Source organism: Argiope bruennichi, chromosome 9, assembly GCF_947563725.1.
Source record: "Argiope bruennichi chromosome 9, qqArgBrue1.1, whole genome shotgun sequence".
Lineage (NCBI taxonomy): Eukaryota > Metazoa > Arthropoda > Arachnida > Araneae > Araneidae > Argiope > Argiope bruennichi.
Genome location: NC_079159.1, coordinates 91,857,007 through 91,876,639, shown reverse-complemented (window position 1 = coordinate 91,876,639; position 19,633 = coordinate 91,857,007). Strand labels below are relative to the sequence as shown.

General features: G+C 31.1%; 1 protein-coding gene across 1 annotated transcript; it reads left to right on the top strand.

Moving 5' to 3' along the window:
* Positions 1 to 6,386: 6,386 nt before the first annotated feature.
* LOC129984779 (adrenodoxin-like) lies at positions 6,387 to 18,370 on the top strand. Its single transcript, XM_056094736.1, has 4 exons — positions 6,387 to 6,716; positions 12,628 to 12,740; positions 15,862 to 15,991; positions 17,379 to 18,370. The coding sequence occupies exons 1-4, from the start codon at positions 6,538 to 6,540 to the stop codon at positions 17,473 to 17,475; spliced, it is 519 nt and encodes a 172-aa protein (XP_055950711.1). The 5' UTR covers positions 6,387 to 6,537; the 3' UTR covers positions 17,476 to 18,370.
* The last annotated feature ends 1,263 nt before the right edge of the window (positions 18,371 to 19,633 follow it).

Sequence of the window (19,633 nt, the reverse complement as noted above, 5' to 3'; positions counted from 1 at the left end):
TCCGCTCATAAGCATTACAACATCCATAAATATAATGGCTAATTTATTTAATTTTGCATCTGATATCTTAATTTATCAACAATTAGAGTTTTAGATTTTCAGGATAAACTTGCTTTAAATGGCGAATTTGACTTGGTAGAAAGAACATGTTTTTTTTTTGTTTTTTTTTTTGGAAGAGTACAGCGATTTTGAGCAATAACGATCTCTGTTACTACGCATGCGTAATAATAGCGTATTTGTTGTTAGGAAGAAACCAGCAAGAGAGGTCTCTCTAAACCTTTTTCTCATACTCTTTAATAAACTTGTCATGTCAGAGAACGCATTGTATGGCACCGACGTACAATAGTTATGAAGTATTAACTTCCGTCGTGAATGTAGCATTTTACTGAATCTGTCGTGTGATCCTTGGCGAGTTATTTGGCGATTAATTCCTGGCATGCGATAAATAGTATCCAAAAATCGAATTTCTATTTTAGAGGGATTTACTCTACCGATGGAATCAAAACTGACACAAAACTACGCTTGTAGTCACAAAATTCATTACTAAATTTGATATATTTAAATCATAACGGTTCTGAGTTATTGTGTTTACTTGTTTCTCAAAGCGCAGACAGACAACCCCTTGTTGTCTGTCTGTGCCCCCCAACCCTTTCACTCAAAATTTGACAGGTGTTAATACTACACTATAGATGTTAAATCTGTGTACCAAATCTTATCTATTTAGCTCTCTTCTTTTTGTATTTATCGTGCTAACTTATATTCGAACAGCCGGTTTACAGATCCCCCCCCCGAATAGATTTAGCTCAAAATTTGATAAAAATCTTCAAATTTGGTTGAAGCCCATGTAGCAAATTTCATCCGTTTAGCTCTGAGCATTTTTGAATTATCTTTGTCTCAGACTGACAAACGGGTATTATCAAAAATGTTTTTAGACTTCCTTAAGTCTAAAATGTGGACAGTCGTCAAAATCACGATTTCGAATTTTTTGACTATTACTATACTTTCTCTATACTACGTATTTGAGAAAGTTAAAAGGATGCTAGTTTTTGACTGTATCGTCATCTCTTCCAAAGATATTAGAAGCGACACTTAAAGCGTTTTTTTCGCTGTAGAAATTTTTATGGCGAGGCAAAATTTGAAAATAAATAAAAAGTAAAAAATTTGAATGAATAATCAAAGGAAATTTAAAAAAATGATTGTGTTAAATTTTAACTCATATCGGCAGACTTATTTATCTTAACGATACAGTTTCGTGTTTTGTTGTTGTTTGTTTAATTGAAGTGGAAAAATTCTTAGTAAACAAAAGCAAGGAATGAGAAGCAGAGAATCGAGAGCATTACTTTTAAAATTTATTTTTAATTAAAATTAATTAAAAATTAGTTATTGCTTGGTTGTAGTTTATTTGCTAATTTTATTTATATTAAATCAGTAATCTATGTATTATTTATATTGCTGTGTATTAAGTATTCAAAAATTAATTCAATAAGGCACAATTTAAATTGTACTGAAAAGCATTGCCATAGACATGTCTTCATGTTATAGCTGCGTTATTAAGACACGGCGTTGCTATAACCTATTCAGCATGAATTTGGAATGCTGAATAGGTTATAGCAGAGCCATTACAAGACTTCTCAGCTCGTATGTTTACGCATTCTAATGCATTTTATGTTTAACTTCGTAATATAATAATAATAACGCCACTCTATGCCGCTGCAACTATAACCTTAATGTTATTTAAGCAATGTCGTGAATATGAAGTAGAAGACAAATCACTACCCTCCAGGGCTGAGACCTTTATTAGTTTTCGGCAACCTAACAACATCCAAATTTAATTGTTTAAGATAAAAATACACATACTTTTTTTTTAGAGATATTGGTCAGTATTGGTGACATGAGGTTGGACTGCAACTTTGCAGAGATCCGAGTATTTATTTCTGACTCCCATTGTCCGATTTGGTTCAATATTTGATCTAGTCTGGCGATAAAACTCTGTGCCAAATTTCATCCATCTAGTTCGCCGTGTTTTTAGTTTACTCATTTGTGCATAGATGGACAGGCATCCTTTTGATAGATTTCATTCAAAATTTGATGAAAAACTATAATTTTGGTGTACAGAGCGCTTATCAAATTTTACCTATTTAATCTTACTGATTGATTTATGTTAACAGAATGACAAATTTGTTAATCAATAGATATACTTCCAAAGATCGTTCTTTTAGACTCGGGAAGATCTAAAGCAGGATCTTTCAAAGAAGTCACTCCCCCCCCCCTTCCCACTGTTTAGAGCCGTGGTGGCCTGGGTGTAAGGTCTCGTCGTGGGGATCCGAGGGTTCCAGACCCGATTCCACCGAAGAACGGTCATGTAAGCGGGTGTGATGCACATTAAATCCATCAAATGTACTTCTGTTAGTGTGGTGTGGAAGTTTGAAGAAGGGAGAAGAGTGGCAGCTCAGGTATCGTTCTCGCGCGCGGTTCGAAATTACGAGGCTCGTTTCAAAATAACACTAGTGTTGCTTTAAAACGGAACGTTAATATAACTAAACTAAACTAAACTTTTTCTGCTATTTAATTATTGCAATGCTTGCTCTTGGCAAAAAAGAAAACTTAAAAGTAATGCACTTTGTGAGATTACTAAATAGAAGAGATTACTAAATAGAAGTTATTGCTCTCTGCTAAAGCTTTGAAAGTTAATTAAATAATAATTGCGGCGCCAACAAGTGGTGAAAAAGTGAGTCGTGGGTCTTAAGATCCGTTTCTTCCTTCAGAAGTGCGCCTTGCCATTGTAGTCAGATAACTAGAACCCACAACATTATTTTACACCTCACGAAAGCGAAATCTCGCTTAATTATATAATAACATTCCATCTACGTATTCATTATTCCCTGCTTTCGGGGATATTTCAAGATAACTTTTTTTTTTTTTTTTTTGTTAAACACGCAGAAGCAATTGTAATCTTGCATTTAACCCGAACTTATTTATTCGTTTATATAAATAGTCTGTTGTACAGCAGGTTATAGTTTTCCTGAATTTGTACTACGAGATATAGTGTCTCAACGTAGAGCCCGAAGCTTATAACATAAAATTGAAGCCAATTCCATAACTGTGTCCAAACCGAATTATATGTTACTAAGTTAAGTATAGTATCACTGCCAAAATGGTTTTGGAATATGATATATTTTTGTCTATGCAATACTATTGTGCTTATTTATTTGTTGCGTCATTTTATTTATTTGATAATTTAATGTTTCTTAAGAATTGTTTACTTGTTTTGTTTCTCAGATATATCAGTTGTTGGATGTCCTTAAATTTTTGTAACTGGTGTTGTCTATTGTAATTTTTATGATGAATAAATTATATTTTTTTACTTTTTGTAATAAATGTGGGTTTGTTTTTTATTGGTTCTTACTTTATACACCAACTCTATCAAATTTACAACGAAAATGAATTAATATATGGAATTTTGATAACTGTCTATGTTACATATATCGTTAGCTAGGAAGATACCCAACGTCGCTCAGCCGTTTTAATATCAGAATGAGATTTGGAAAGGTACTGTGTTATATAAAAACATAATTTTATTATTAATTCAGTGATGAAGTAGCCATCATTAGCAACCAGCTTGCTCGCTCAGATCATTGATTTTCCCTGGCTGTTTAATTATGAACAAGCATGCCTGATTAATCCTTCTGGGGACCTTTAGACAACATAAGTCTCAGAGTCCTTTTTGTCTACTCAAACTTTCAAAACCGTATATTTATTTAAAACTCTAGATAGACAAATTTAAATGACAAAATTATTAAATTGCAATCTTTAATTTTTTGGAATGATTGTTCTACGAAAATAAATTGATTTAAACGAAAAAAGAGAGGAGCAGAATGTGATCCAGGTCATTCTGGGCATTGCATTTAATACATATTGGATATAGATTAAATTTGTGTGAGCAATCCACTGGTAATTTGATGCATAAGATTCGAATGATGAGATTATCTTCGTTTTTGTTTCCAGACCACTTTGAAATTTCAATAGTATCTATAAAGTTACCAATTGAGTTATGGTATTTATTATTTCGATTAATCATTAGTTGTTTTTTCGAGATGCTTTTCCTTTAAAAATTTTATAATATATTCTGGTACAATCTATTTAATTTGTTTTGAAAATTCCGAGGCAGTTTTGTTATTTTATCCGCCATTTCATTTCTGTAGTGATTGGATGTTGAAGCGTTAGGAAATAAACGTTCATAGATGGCGCTAGACAACTAGCGAGAGTGTAATTAAAAGAGTGATGTCATTCGAATGTTGGCTCTTGGAGAAGGAGTTACTGAGCAGAGTAACTCAAACGATTCTGCAATAAATTTGTTGTTAAGTTTTCTATTTGCCTATTTATTCAAAGCACTCACGAACCAGCCAAGACAATTACATATAATGTTAGAGTATTTTGGAGTCCTGTAATAGAACGATTTTTTTAATTCATTGCTTTTTTTCTTTTTTTCACAATATTTTAAGGCAGTCGTTGGATGACTTTTGAGAATTGACTTGATAAGTTTTTAAAGACCAAGAGGCCCGAAATACCAAGCTTCTCTTTATGTAATAATGTGCATAAACATAGATGCCGTACAATCAGTATGTTATTATAAATAAGCAAAAATAAAATCAAATTATTAAATCAAGTTATTAAAATAAGAAATTGCCATAAAATAAATCATTAGTCTCAAGTTAAATTAAAAATGTGTTGAAATATGATATTAAAACATGTAGTTTTTTTAAAAAAGGGTCTCATGTTATGTATCGCCTAAAGCTGCAAAACGTCTAGTTGCCGAAGTCGGCTAGTATTATTGAAACATTAATCCATTGAGCATTTCAATCTATTTCAATAATATATGAGAAAAAATATAATTTGCAAAAATGTTTTACAATCAGAACCAATTTGTATTGTAAATTCGATATTCACTAATTATACATACACATGCTGTTATATATAAAAGAAGCGATGTATAAATATGATAAACATTTTGAAAAATAATTCGAAAACGTAGTATTAAGCTCTTCATTTGTTGAACTGTATTATATGCTGTAAATACAGAATAAGTGTTACAGGAAGCAGAAAAATCATATTTATTAATATTATACTGTGGTTTTCTAATTTTAACGTTTAAAAGCGAATTTCCCGTAAAAAGAGAAAAAATTTTTCAAAGAATTTAGAGAGCTTCCGTCTAGTTTAAGGTGAAAGATATTTTCGTCGATTTGAAATAATGATAATTCAATTAAAAGTAAATAACGACCACTTTAGGAAATGTAATGAATTTTATCAAAGAAAAGTTGTGGGAAAAAAGGAAGAAAATAAATAAATAACCCTACCAATAACAAAAATGATCAGCAATATCTTTATGATAGAGATAAGATTTAAGATATCAAGTAGGAAACAATAACCTCAGTTTAACACTCAATGACGTAGAAAAATAAAATGAAATAACAACCCTAGAGCAATTCTTTCATTTAGAAGTCCTTCTCTTTTTTCTTTTTATCGCCGCAGCAGGGGAAAAAAAAGTTTGTTGGCTTCCTTTTTTTGTTTTAATCCCGCTCTTTTTTCTATTTATTTAAAACATATTTTATTCATTATTTTGTTTGAAAGATAATGTGAACATAAGGAATTAAAAAAGAACTATGCAGATGAATCTCATATTGATGTAAAAACTTTTAGAACAGAATTAAAGTTCGTTTTTTTTTTCTTCTTAATTTTGTTTTTAGTATCTGTTCTTTTAATTCTTCGATGTCTTTTATACTCTTACCCAATATCAATGATTTACTTCACAGGAAACAGATTTATAGCAATCATAAAAGTGTTTCAGTTGTTTAAAATTTGCAAAAAATAAAATATTAGGCCTAAGTAGTAGAAGAGATTTTATTACTTCAATAATGTATAATAGAACGAATACTAAACGACATTTAATAAATATTATCAACATTTTTCTGTTATTAAATTTAATCGCCTAATTACTTTACATTTTATAGTTTCCCTATCGTTAACTTAGTAACAAGACTAAAGGAAATTTGAAATAAATTTAATTTTGATACATTGCATCCTTCTCATTTTATGGATGCAGCCAATTTGGTCATAATTTCATATGTTTAATTGCTAGAATTCCAAACAACCATTTTTCTCAGAAGCAAACATTGTAGGTGAAAAATATTGTACATAGCCATTAAGATGCTATACGGAGAAGAAAATCGAATATGTTTAAGCTAGAAATGAACCTTTAATAAACGCTGTATTTAGTAAATAAGAAACGGCTCGATTGCCAACGGCGATGGGTTATGACGTATGAAAATTCGCCAACATTTTCCGTCGCCAAATAAAGCCTAGTCATGCGCACTTGCATTTAGAACGATTCTAGTCGATAAGCACATGCTTCAATCGAAAGCGTAAACATACATAAGTTCAGCTCTGTTCTATCTTAGTTCTGTGAAGTATTCGTAATATGAAAGTGAAATTTGTGTTGTGACTTCATATATTGGAATTTCATTAGGAAAGCAAATAAAAATGTCTTTTTCGGCAGTTAGAAATTTATGTCGTGGACTTCTAAACCGTTCTTATGGAAGACTAATGCTACAGACGTCGGCTTCATACAGCCAAATGAAGAGCTTACCTCTACGGACGAGTTTTAAAGCTAGTTTAAATATTAATAAATTTAGGTTTTATAGCGAAGACGGCAATCAATGGTGAGTTCGAAATTTTGCTGCTTTTGTTCGTGTGCTTGTATAAATGATTGCTTCTGTAGGGTAGGCGTTTTCCTTCAGGGAATAAATAAATATATTAATTGCAGTGACGAAATGGAAAATTTTATTAATTCTTAATTTTAATATTTTCGAACTGATGAAATATTTTATTTTGAGACTATTTTTTTTTTTCAGTATAAAAAGTGTTTTAATAGCGACGTCGAAAAACAGTGCATAGTTTCACGTGCTTTATATTTGAGTGTTTAAATATCATTTTTTTTTAATAAAGAAAATGATATATTGAATTGGATACAGTAATTACTATCATCCATTTTAGTTCTCAATTTAAGAACTAAATTATACGATTTAACTATAAGTATAAAACTGAATTAGATAACATTAAAACTCAATGAAATTTAGTTAAGCTAACTGGTACAGGGTAAAAAAATTCCTTCTATCCAAATTTCTTTCCAGGAAAAACTGAATATAAAAATGAGTACTTTAGAAAACAGTTTTTAAACTATAAATAGTAATTTAATTTTAATAATTCATTATAGTTTCATCAATATGAAATTATAATGAATTATTAAAAATAATAATTTTAAGAAAGTATAGTTAAACATTTTAATAATTAAAAAAATTTTAAAGCATTATACTGTTATTGAAATATAATTGTTCGATATTACTTTAAAATAAACAATTTTTTTCTCGTATTCACTTTTTTAAAAAAAAGTGAAATAATAGTTATTTTATACGTTTTTATATTTTTTATTGAATACATTTTCACAGCAGTAAAAATCTCGTGTGAAAAAAAGGGCTTCAAAAATAATTCTTTTAGAAGAAACGATGTACAGACTATTTTATCACCAAAAGCAATTTGGAATTTAAAAAAATTATTTTCGTTTTTACTTCCAATTAACAAATTAATCCGTATTAGAGAAGTTAATCAAATGTTTTTAAAAGTCAAAGAACCAGAGGAAACTATATTAAAAAGTTTTAAATTAGACTAATTCCTTAATTCATTCATTGAATTGATGTTTATTCTCTGTAGTGCAGTATTTCATTATATCATATCAGGAAATGAATTAAACTAATAGAAACATTCGTCGTTGTTAAGTGAAAATAGAATAGTATATCTGTTCCGAATTACAAATAAGTTCAGGCAAAGAAAATATATAACAATGCATTTCCGGTTTTTCTTCCAATATCTTTAAAAAAAAAATGCATTGTATTTATTACAGAAAGTATTGCATGCATTTTCCTTTTCATATATACCTTAAATATACTGAGAAATTATGGGCGGAAAAAAAAGTTGGACCTGAAATTTTGAGACCTTCTTTTCAGACCTCATTTAGTCTGAAAACTCGTTTGGAATTGAATTCATAACTCATAAACGCTTTGAGCTAGACTGATGAAATTTGGTATGTGATTTTAACATCTAACTTCTAGATTTCTATCAAATTTTGAATGAAATCCATTTACTGAAAATCCATATATTAGAATACAAATGAGCACCATAATTATTAAATGCAAAGAACTAGCTGATCGAAATTTTGATTTCAGGTGCAGTATCTAAATTGTAATTCTTATTAGATTTTGAACCAGATACCGCTTAGTCGGTACTTTCTCATACACGCAAATGCGACAACTTAAAAACTAATAACATAGTTTAATGGAATTTGATATCGGATCTTGCTACTAAAATTGTAGTTTTCTACTTCTGCTTTTTGTTTCAGTCGGACGAAAAAATATCCAAAACCCATACTGCCTCACTGTACTATAAAGCACAAAACTCACTTGTGTGCGACTCTGAAAATAAAAATCGGAGTGCTCGTGCTTTCACGATATTGTGGCATTAATTTTTATGCAGGAGAGAGCAGATGCTTTTATTGGGGAGTATGCTAGAATGTTTTGGGGAAAGTTAGCAGTTTTCGACGATTGTACTTCGGAAAGGGGTGGTACGCAGAAAGATACATGATTATTATGTCTCCTAATTCCACGGTAATTTGAGTTCGACCTATGGCTAAATGTAAACGCTTACTCCTTTCATCTTTTTTTTCGAATCCGAAAATGAAAAGTTTGTTGCTTTGGTACAGATCAAAACTGACGGGCTCAGATATCCACCCGCAGATCTGGCGCGAAAGTTAGTAGGGGGGGGGGGAGGGATAGTCATCTGCTGTGGGTTCAAAATTATGAGGTCCGTTCCCAAAATAGACCTCATATTACTTTCAAATGGGACTTAACCCTAAAGTGCTTCGTTTAGCCATTTGGCCAAACATTATTTCCATTTATAAGCTTCATATGACTGTTCTAAAGGGCAACGATGAATGTTTAGAAATCCTTTTTAAATGCCTTTTGATAAACATTTGTGGAAAAGTCTGGTATATGGCAATAGCGGCACTAAATTAGATTTCAACTTGGAAAAATACCAAGATGGCCGTTGTATGAATAGTTCTAACTTTAAAAATACTATCATTTTTTTTTTTTGTATTGTGTAAATGTTGGTAAAAAGGGACTTTTTATTTTTATTGCAGAATTTTTGCGATTTGTGTCAATTGGGATATTGGTTCATTCATAATGTGATCATTTGGAAAATTTTTAATTTTTTAAAAATTTGACGAAAATTTTTAAAAATTATATGCGGCTATTCAGAACACTTACATAATATTATAACTTATATAATAAATGCAAAAAAATTGCATTTGTAAAAATAAAAGTAAAGTTGTGCATTGTAAGGTTACATATAATTAACTCGGCCAATCCTATTTCGCTTTTTTTGTAATCCAGCTTGCTTTTCTGCCACATTAGATCAGATACTTTTGAAGCTTACTGTATTTTTATATATTGTAATTTACTGGGTTTATTACTAATTATTTTTAAAGGATTATGGGAAATAATGAAAGAAAACAGAGCAATAATAAGTTACGATTGAAAAGATATTTAATTTTATGTTAGTTGACGGTAAAGATGGCGTAAAATATGTGTTTTTGGAGTCAATTTCTAAAGTTACATGCCAGAAATTGCATGAAGCCAGCTTGAATATTGTTCTTCCGGTTTTCTTGCATCGTATTACGCAAGTATACAATTTGTGTAGCTACACAACCAATAATGTAGTGACTAGGAATGGCAAAGTGATATATGATGACCTAGTCTTAGAAGCCAACAGGACAAAACATAGTATGTATTGTTTTAAATGAAATATTTTAAAGGAGCGAAAAAATGTCATGCCTCCGGATGTCAGTTATGTTTGCTACCCCCCCCCCCTCCAAGATAGTCTTGAGTGGAATAGGAATCGGATTATGATCTGGTTCCTATTCCACTTAACACTATTCACAGTACAGTAAATAATGGCACTGTTCATAAGTATAGTGAAAGAAATATTCTTTATTTTGCACTTCTATCCCAGTGAAGAATTGAAATAGCTTCCTATGAGGCCTCTCTTGTAAAATATTTCCAATTTAGTTTGTCATTTTTACATGTTAATGACTTACTTTTGGTTATATTTTATAACGTCATGAAAATGCACATTGGATTCTTTCTTAACGAGCAGAATTCGTTCTTGAATCTTATTCGTAATGCGAAATAGTCATTTAGCGAAAAAAGTCTGTATAAGAATTCTTTTAAAATAGGATGGTGCGTTCCATTTCGAAAAGAAATAACCAGATTTATAATGTAATTTATTATGCATCTTTTATATTTACTAAGGAAGTTGTCTAAAGACATTTGTCTTTGACTGCTGTTCAAAATTTGGCGGAAATTAGATGCAGATGAAATTAGATGAGATTAGGAAATTGAATTGGAAAATAGAATGAATTTGTAGTGTTCACAACTGCTTTATTTGGGCGATGCTTCTCAAATTACTTTAGCAGAGTCTAGTAGTACAAGGCTTAGTGGTAAAGCCTCGGGAGCGTAGGTTCTGGGTTCGAAATCCGGTTCTACTAAAAAAAAAACGTCGTGTATGTGGGCCTGTTCCTCGCTAAATCTGACCTTATAGGCCAAATGGCCTTCCGTTGGTGTGATGCGTAAATTTTGGAGAGGAGAATGTCATCTCCTGTATCTTTGTCATCTGATGGGAGTTCGACATTATGAGGCCCGTTCCAAAATAGTCCCAGTATTTCTGGTTTAATCCTAGTTTAGTGTGCCCCTTATTTCGCCAAGGATGTCAACAATACAAGTCGCTAATCAAGATGTCTGACCATATAAATATTACAGTGAAACAGTTAACCTCCATTTTTATTAAAATTATTGGCTTTATTGATCGATTGCTTTATCTGATAACTTTACTGAACCTTTATGGGTCACAATTGCTGCATCTCCTTTCAATAACTATTATAACTTTATACGACCGAAACCTCTATAGAAATATAGGTTCTCTTCAAATAGGTGCTCAGTACAGACTGATACAGGCCAGTCTATCTTGTAACGTTACAATGTCTCCTCGATACTTCTGCGAAACATCGCTCGTTAATCGAGTCCTTTTTTTTTTCTCTTTTTGTTATTCTCGTAATGATAATGACTCGTCAGGGAAAGTGCTTGGTGATTGATTGTATTTTTTATTTATCCGTTGACTCCAAACTACCTGGTATTTACATTTGTATTCAATATTATTGAAGTCGATGTTAATTTTATAAATATTATAACCACTAAATGAACGTAATAAAACTAATGGGTGGAAGGGCGATTATGCCTGATAAAATATTATTTTAATGCTTAATAATTTAGTATAGAAACGTATAATAGATGAATGAAATTTGGCATAGTTTTATCCCCATAATTTGCAGACTTCAATAAAACAATTTAATCAAATCCATCAAAAAGCTGACCATCTGTATTGGGGTTTTTTTTTCTGATTTGTGATAAATTAGAATAATTCTTAGTATGCGGTTTTTATGCTACAATTGTTGGTTCTGTGTGTAAATGCGAACTGCACTGGTCTATGGGCACTGTTTCAAATTGCATATTCGGCTTTCTTGATTAAATGACGAAGCTAATAATAAAAAAAAATGGCTCATATTATGCAAGTACATGAGAAATTGGCGAGAAGAATGCTGCTGATGGCTTACTTTTTCGATATTTTTACTTTTTATTAATTAAAATATTTATTTCTTTGCTTGTTTGTGTCAATTAGAGGCCGTGATGGCTTGGTGGTAATGTCTCAGCTTCGGGCTGGAGGGTTCTAGATTTAAAATAACAGAAATCATTGTATCAGAGGGTATGATATATGTTAAATTCGTTAGTGCCAAATGTCTCCCCACTAGTGTGGTATGAAAATTTGGGAAAGAGTTCTAGTTCGGCTATCATCTTTATCGTCTGATCATGGTTCAAAATTGAATCTTGTCCCAAAATAACCTTCGTTTTGTTTCAAAACGGGGCGTTAATATAGCTAAACTAGAACAATGCTGTTTATTTTTCAAGCCTTTCTTTCGTTTGGGTCTTATCTGCTTCTACATGTTGTCGATGAAAAAATGCAACAAAAAATTTCTCGCTTTTTAAACTATGTGAAGATTAAATATTTTAAAAATTTTATTTTATTATGTTCGAAGTGCTGTGCTTTATTTACTAGAATTACTTATTGAAAACCTTTATGTGCATTTTTATTAAATTACTTGTAACTATTAAATATTTAAGGCTATTAATCTCATTTTAGTTTAAAAATGGTCCATTTTTTCCCCTCTTGCTGTACTCAATTTTAGATTAAAATTTTTGATAAATAGAATTATTATTGGCAAACTAGGTTCGAATTAGACAAGTTCCTCCATACATCAAATAACATTAATTTAAAAATTAAGAATATAGCAATTTTAATAACATTAAAAAATTTAAATTAAGAATATTATTAAAATTGCCATACAAATATTTTAGAACATAATAAAAACATTAAACTATTATTTGTTATACATATTTTTTTTTTCAGGGTGGCCATCACTTTCGAGAGACACGACGGCACCCAGCTGAAAAGGAAAGGGAAAGTCGGTCACACGATACAAGAAGTGATTGGTCAAGACAACCCAGACTTTCCAGGATATGGTACTCTAATTTTCTCTTTGAGCGCAACGCAAAATTAAAACTGGTGCAATCTGATAAGTTGGCGTGTTTGATGTAAGAATTGCATCGCAAATATTATCTGATCTGGCTGCACTTTTTCGATTGCCGATCGATAACTGGAAAAAATGATTTTATTTCTGATTCTCATTTGCGAGATATGACACAATTGTTATTGAAGTTAACCGTGAAATTTATTGTTTGAAGTCCTTTAAATGGCGTGTACACAATATAGAGAAAAATATATAGTAATCATCAAAAATTCGAACTCGAGGTTTTGCCAAATCTCCACGTTTTATAGATCTCCCGTAGTTCGAAAAACAGTTTTGCAAAAACACATTCTGTACCTCTGTCTGTTTATCTGGTACACAGATTTATCATCCATAGGGTAGATTCTTGTCAAATTTTAGGTCAAATCCAACTACGGGTTGACCATTTGCCCATCTGTATTTAGAATGAAATTTAGGCAATGAATGTTATGAAATTTAGCTAATGGATCTTACCACCGAACTATAGGATTTTTTCAATTAAAAATTAACTTCCTACTGTCTGTTTTTCGTGTATGTAAGTACATAACTTGAACGCAATCAGCAAGGAAAATGAAATTTGATATATTATCTTGACATCATAATTCAATGATGTGAAGACAATCAATCCATTCGATTAAAGGAAAGAGGTTCGAAATACATTAAAGCTAAAATTAAAATCGCCTTCTTGCTAAAGCATATGAGAATGCCTAGCATAAAACGCTTCCTCTGGTTAAAACGATCATTTAATTGAAATCAAGATAAATACACATAAAATTGCACTTCAGTAAAAATTATTTCCTCTTCAAAGATATATATAACCTTGCACATTGTTTGACCTTGAATTCCCAATGAGACGATTTCCACTTTGTCAAGAAACTGCAGAGGGAAAAACCAGCAAGTGGACATGAATATTTTGCTCATTTTGACAAGGTAGTTGCCCATGGCCTTAAAAAAAAAAAAAAAAAAAAAACTAACGGGTTATGAAATTCATTGTTTTGTCATGTTAATACTGGCGAAAATCTTAATTTCCTTACATTGTAATCTGTATAATTATTCTCGCCCAATATCTCATTTTTCTCGTTTGCGCATGTGGTCAATTATATCATATTGCAACACCCATTTCGGATTTTTATCACTTTTTTCACTCTTAAGTTATTCTGCTTATCATACTAATAAAGTATCACGTGATCGGTGCAGATAATTTACTTTTGCTTTTCTGCTTTGATTCAATTGAATATTTTTTTCAAATCATTTTTTTTTATTTCAGTGTAGTGGCAACAAGCCAAGTTTGAAACAAATATTAATACAAGATATGTTCATGCATTATTTTAAATCAAAATTCGTCTATTCAATGTTAAAATTTTAATTTTGGCACTATAAAATGAACGTGACATTCTTTTAATTCGCTGCTTTTTCTTTAATTCACGCTTCAGCCGTATTAAATTAGTAAATTTTTAATAAAACGGATCCTTATTAATAATTTAACAATGAGAAAAAGAATCGGTATTCTGGACGAACGAGCTAGTCGCCGGAAGCTGTTAATATCGGCAAAAACCATGAATACTGCCCCTTAAAAACATTAGAGAAATGTATGATGCAAAAACTAAAATATTCAGTTTAAAAAAAGAATTTAATTCGCATTTGAGATATAAAACTTGTTGACATTTGATTTTTAAAAACATCGAAGGACTCTTAAAAAAAAAATGTCTATCTTAAGAAAACTTGAATATCTCTTAAATTTATATAATGAGAATGTATTCATATTTGTATATTTATCAAATACTTTCTCAAATAAGCTATTCATTCTAAGCATTCTAGCTGGTACCGTAAAATGTGCAGTGCTTAATATGTTATCGCAATCAATTGTATTATTAACTTTATGGACAGAACACAAGAAATATCGTTGGGATTTCAAACTAGAAATATTAAGTGCCATTACACAGAATAAATTGAAGTATCATGTGAATAAAGATTCTTTTTTGAAATGCAAATAGCGCATAAATTTAATTTGTACACCCCCTAGAATTTAGAATTTTTTTTTATTCTAAGGATCACAACCGAGACTACAGGCAGTCGATGGGTCCCAGATTCGATACCCGATTTCGTCGAAGAACATTATCTAAGCGAGTTTGGTGCACCTTTAATCTGTCGGAGCTAAATGTTCTCCCACTGGTGTGGTGCGTAAGTTTGGAGAAGGGGTGCTAGCTCATGTGTCGTCCTTGTCGTCTCGATCGCGATTCAAAATTACGAGGTCCGTCCCAAAATAACCATAGTGTTGCTTTAAAATGGGAAGTCAATATAATTAAAGCTAATTGAGGCTACAATATTCTGGATTAAATTAAATGCCACAAGAATCGATGTTTTTTTCCCCCCATACCTTACATTTGCATTCCTCTGAGAGCGAAACATATTACATTAGCCATTGGCTTTCTATTGATTTTATTAGTGCTGGTAATAATAATAATAATAATTTATAAAATAAGTGAATTTGAATAAAGGGAAAAATGTATCACTTTTAGGAAAACTAAATTATGAATTTTATGTCATGTGGCACTGGACAGTGGACTGTTGAGAGTTAAGCTTTAGTAGTATATCAAATGACAGCAAGGAGGCGTCATAGTTCAAAACACTAGTGCATTTTTGCCCCTTTGAAAATGAGGAATATTGAAGGAGTAAAAAGTGATATGGCTCAAGTGCTATTTATACTTGCTAAACTACTCGTAACGTTTGAGGGGCGAAAAATTATATTTTGCTTCAGGCGGTATTTACCCAAGCTACACCTTTTTTCTTATATTTCTGTGTTAAGATGTTGCCTATAATATGTGGTCAAAAATGATTGTGTGTTATACAATCAAAATTTAGTGAGTCACTTATCAATCTTTGTTTCCATCCGGAGAGTTTTGACTTGAAAATTAGCTTGTTTTTTTTAATGAATCTGTGACTAAGTTTTTACTTTCAAGATTGCTCTGAATATTTCGATCAAATTTTTTATGGAGAAAGTATTAATTATATCCCAGGAAGTTAATATTTTTGTTTGCTATGTCTCATTTTGATAAATGTTTGTTGCTTCTTGACAGGTGCTTGTGATGGAACCATTAGTTGCTCAACTTGCCACGTGATTCTTTCGAAAGATGACTTCCAAAAACTCGGCAAACCTTCGGATGAAGAGGACGATACACTGGACCTCTCGCCATGCCTCACTGATACGTAAGATTTGCTTTGCTGCTTCTGATGGCATAATTTTGTGATCGATGTTTCACTCATTACACGAGTCCTCAAGTTGTGTGTTCCCAATGTCGGTAACATATTTTAATATTTTGAGAACTTAATTACCAATTGATTATATTTAAATTTTGATTCTGAATGAGTGGGCCATCTAGTGGTGGATTGGGATAAACGAATCAAGATACAAGGCGATCGGGCAAGTCCTTTTTAAGTCCTTTAAATTCAAAGCGGCCTCCTCTCGCATAGCCGGGAAGTGACGTATACTTACAGTGAAGTGATTACTGAATTTATGGAGAGGTTTACAGCGTCCCTAGCGGCAAAAAAGGAAAATTACAAAAAAAAAAAATATTAAAAAATAGATGATATTGGCCAAAGAGTTCAGTTAAATGTACGCTATGTCATAATAAAAACCACAGGAAAAAATGTCATGGAATTTTCTACAAAATTGGCAGAGATGTTTGCAACTAAAATTATGAACTTGATTTGAAAAAGGGTTAGCCTTAAACTAAAAATGTATTATTCGGTAGGTATTATCATACTTTTTTCGATAAGTAAACAACGATGAAATGAAATTTAAGCAACGAAGAAAGTGAATAATAATAAATTGTAAAACGCCCTTGGAAGTGGGGGAGGGAGGTACCAGAAAATATATTTTTCAATTTTAGGCAGCTTTTTCCAAGTTGCCGAAAGTTCATAATTTTAATCGTAAGTATACCGCTAATTTCGCAGATAATTCCATGAACCTTTTTTTTTTATTGGTTTTCATTATAGTAGAGCATACAGATTTCTTTATTTTAATTATTTTTTTGGAACTTTTTTCCCGCTAAGTTTCCTCTCTATAAATTCAGCAGTCACTTTACTGTAGGCACACATTATTTCCCTGCTACACGATACGTCATTTTATATTTAAAGAGCTTAAAAATTCTTTAAGGATCATCCTGTACGTAATTGTTTACTACCGTCTGTAAATCTGGGCGGCATTAAACGGCCGACTCTGCAGACCGGCATTAAATCCGGTCTGCAGAACGGAGGGTTCCAGGCTCGAAACTATATTAAACCTAATATCCGTCATTTAATAGGGTTTGATACAGGTTAAAGACGTCGGGCCTAAACGACCTCCCAATAGTATGGTGCGGAAGTTTGGAAAAAGGTAGGTGCCTTGTCATTTGACCAGCACTCGAAAGTGGTCCGTCTGAAAATAGCCGTAGTATTGCTTCAAAAAGTCATTTATTCTTAAATTTCTATTTAATAGTATTTCGTTTTAAAACGTCTTTTAGAGGCACCCTCTAGGAATATTTAATCTCAAATTTTAATGTTTTTACAGTATGTGTTATTTATCATAAAAAAAATTTGTCAATTTGTTTTTTAGGTCCCGACTAGGTTGTTGTATTGAACTTACTAAAGAGATGGATGGTATTGTTGTTAAACTTCCTGCCGAAGTGAAAGATATGAGAAACAACAACTAGATTCTGTGTCGGTTCCTTTGTACATTATCAAATCTAAAATATCAGGAGCAATATTTTTAGATGAAATAAGTGTGCAATAATTTTTTGTTGAGAAAATCTGTTCTGTCTGAAACTTTTCTGTTCCACAGCCATGCATCAAGATATGAATTAGAAATAATGGTCAAGCTAGTTTTTAATTCTATTATCTTAAACTGATTTAGTAATGGAATTTTGAGTTAAATATATTAGCTGATCATCTTGGATGCTAATGCATTTTGATTTTCTTTTTGTTTTCAATCAAAAATTAGTGTGAAATCTGTATGTATTTTTTAAACAATTGGTTTTGTCGAATATTTTAATCTTTGTATAGAATGTAAAAAACAGTATCAATTTAAACTAATATTAATTTTAAATTGAATTATGGTTTTAGATTTATTACTTTTAACGAATTTTGTCTTTAAAAGTAAGCGTTTCGCATAAATACTACTCGCATTTTTTAATAGTAAATATACGCTACAAGAGTATTGAAAATAGGGATGTTGGTCTTTCGAGTACTATAAAATTGCAATAGAATGTATGAATTTTTTTTAAATGATCTATCCTATTTTAATTTTAATTTTAATTTATAAGTAAATGAAAGATAATGGAAATTTTACTGCTGTTTATTCCTAAATTGTGTTAATGGCGTCTCTTTGTTACGAGCATGATAAAAATGAAAGTTAAGAATTTTAACAAACCATTATTTAGTTTTTAAATTATCCTGTTAAGATTTTATTAATGCAAACTTAAAAAAAAAAATACTCATCTTGTATTCAGTTATCTGCATGACTTATTAATTTATATCATACCATATATTCGATAGTGTATCTTCTATTTTACTATGTGATATGTATAAATCTTATGACCTAAACTTTCGTAATGATAGTCTTGTGTATATTTTGATGAATAAAATGTTTTGTATTTTTCTGTATTGAGTGTTTATTATTTCGGCTATCAGTTCTGCATTTCGAAAAATAGTTGTCTTCCAATTTTTTTCTAATAATAAAAATTAATTTCAGAGTGTTTGACCTATTCAAATTTGTCAGAAATGTATTTTACGAGCTAGAATCTGCTCCTCTGAGCGAATTTTTTTCATGTGTCACAGAATAACTAGTGTCGCGAGTATTTTAGGACTTCCACTCAATTTTAGTGATTACGTTGAACGACTATAAACGTTTCAAGTTAATGCCAATGTTATTTTGATAATTATATGCTTATTGAATTTTCGACTCGAAAAAAAACAATTTATTTTAACAATTAAAATGTGGCATTAATTTTTATCTTAGTGATGGTTTAGGCTTTCATATGATCTTCGCAATGAGAAAGAAAAATATTTTCGGTCGTTTGATGGGTGTTAACTAGAGAAAGAAGTTATGTATTCAAGAAATTGAAACTGCTTTTGTTTTGAAGTTGAAGGGATCCTGGAAGCTTTCACATAAGTGGTTCTATGTCTAGCCGAATTAAAATTCGCCTTAAATTAGCAGTACTTATGTATTAACCGTAATAATATTAACTTAATTGAAATTATTTGTGTTTTATATCAATTTTATGAATTAAGATCGTATATAATATAGTAGCATAGCCAGAATAAATGGGACACGAAACAAAATGTATTTTTTCCACTCCACGCTTAACCGAGATAAAATATCTTCTCTGATGGCATGCTATTATTTTTCGTCTTTTCTTCATATTTAACTTCAAAAAATTACATAAACGCACTGGTTTTTTTCTTCTCAATACCATTTTCTTAGATTCAACTGAGGCACTAATACTCCAACCCTCCCCCTCCCGCTTGCTTTCTGACCGCTACATCACTTTTATGATGCCGCACTGTACTTGGTAGCTGCTGTCAAGAGTTACGTAATTTATTTATTTTACATACAATTCAACATGTAATGCCCATACAAATTTTTAAAGATACTTTAAAATGCCAAAATATTTTACATTTGAAAAGGATAGTACAACTGTACACAATATTTCTAAAAACTAATTCATTTTTCAATAAAATTTTTAAAACGCGTAATTCGAACTTCTAATCCATATTATAATACATGAGTTTCATGCTTGATTGATCTATCTTTATAATATTTACCGTGTGACAATAGTTACCATACAGCCTGTTAGAGGGCAATATTTGGCG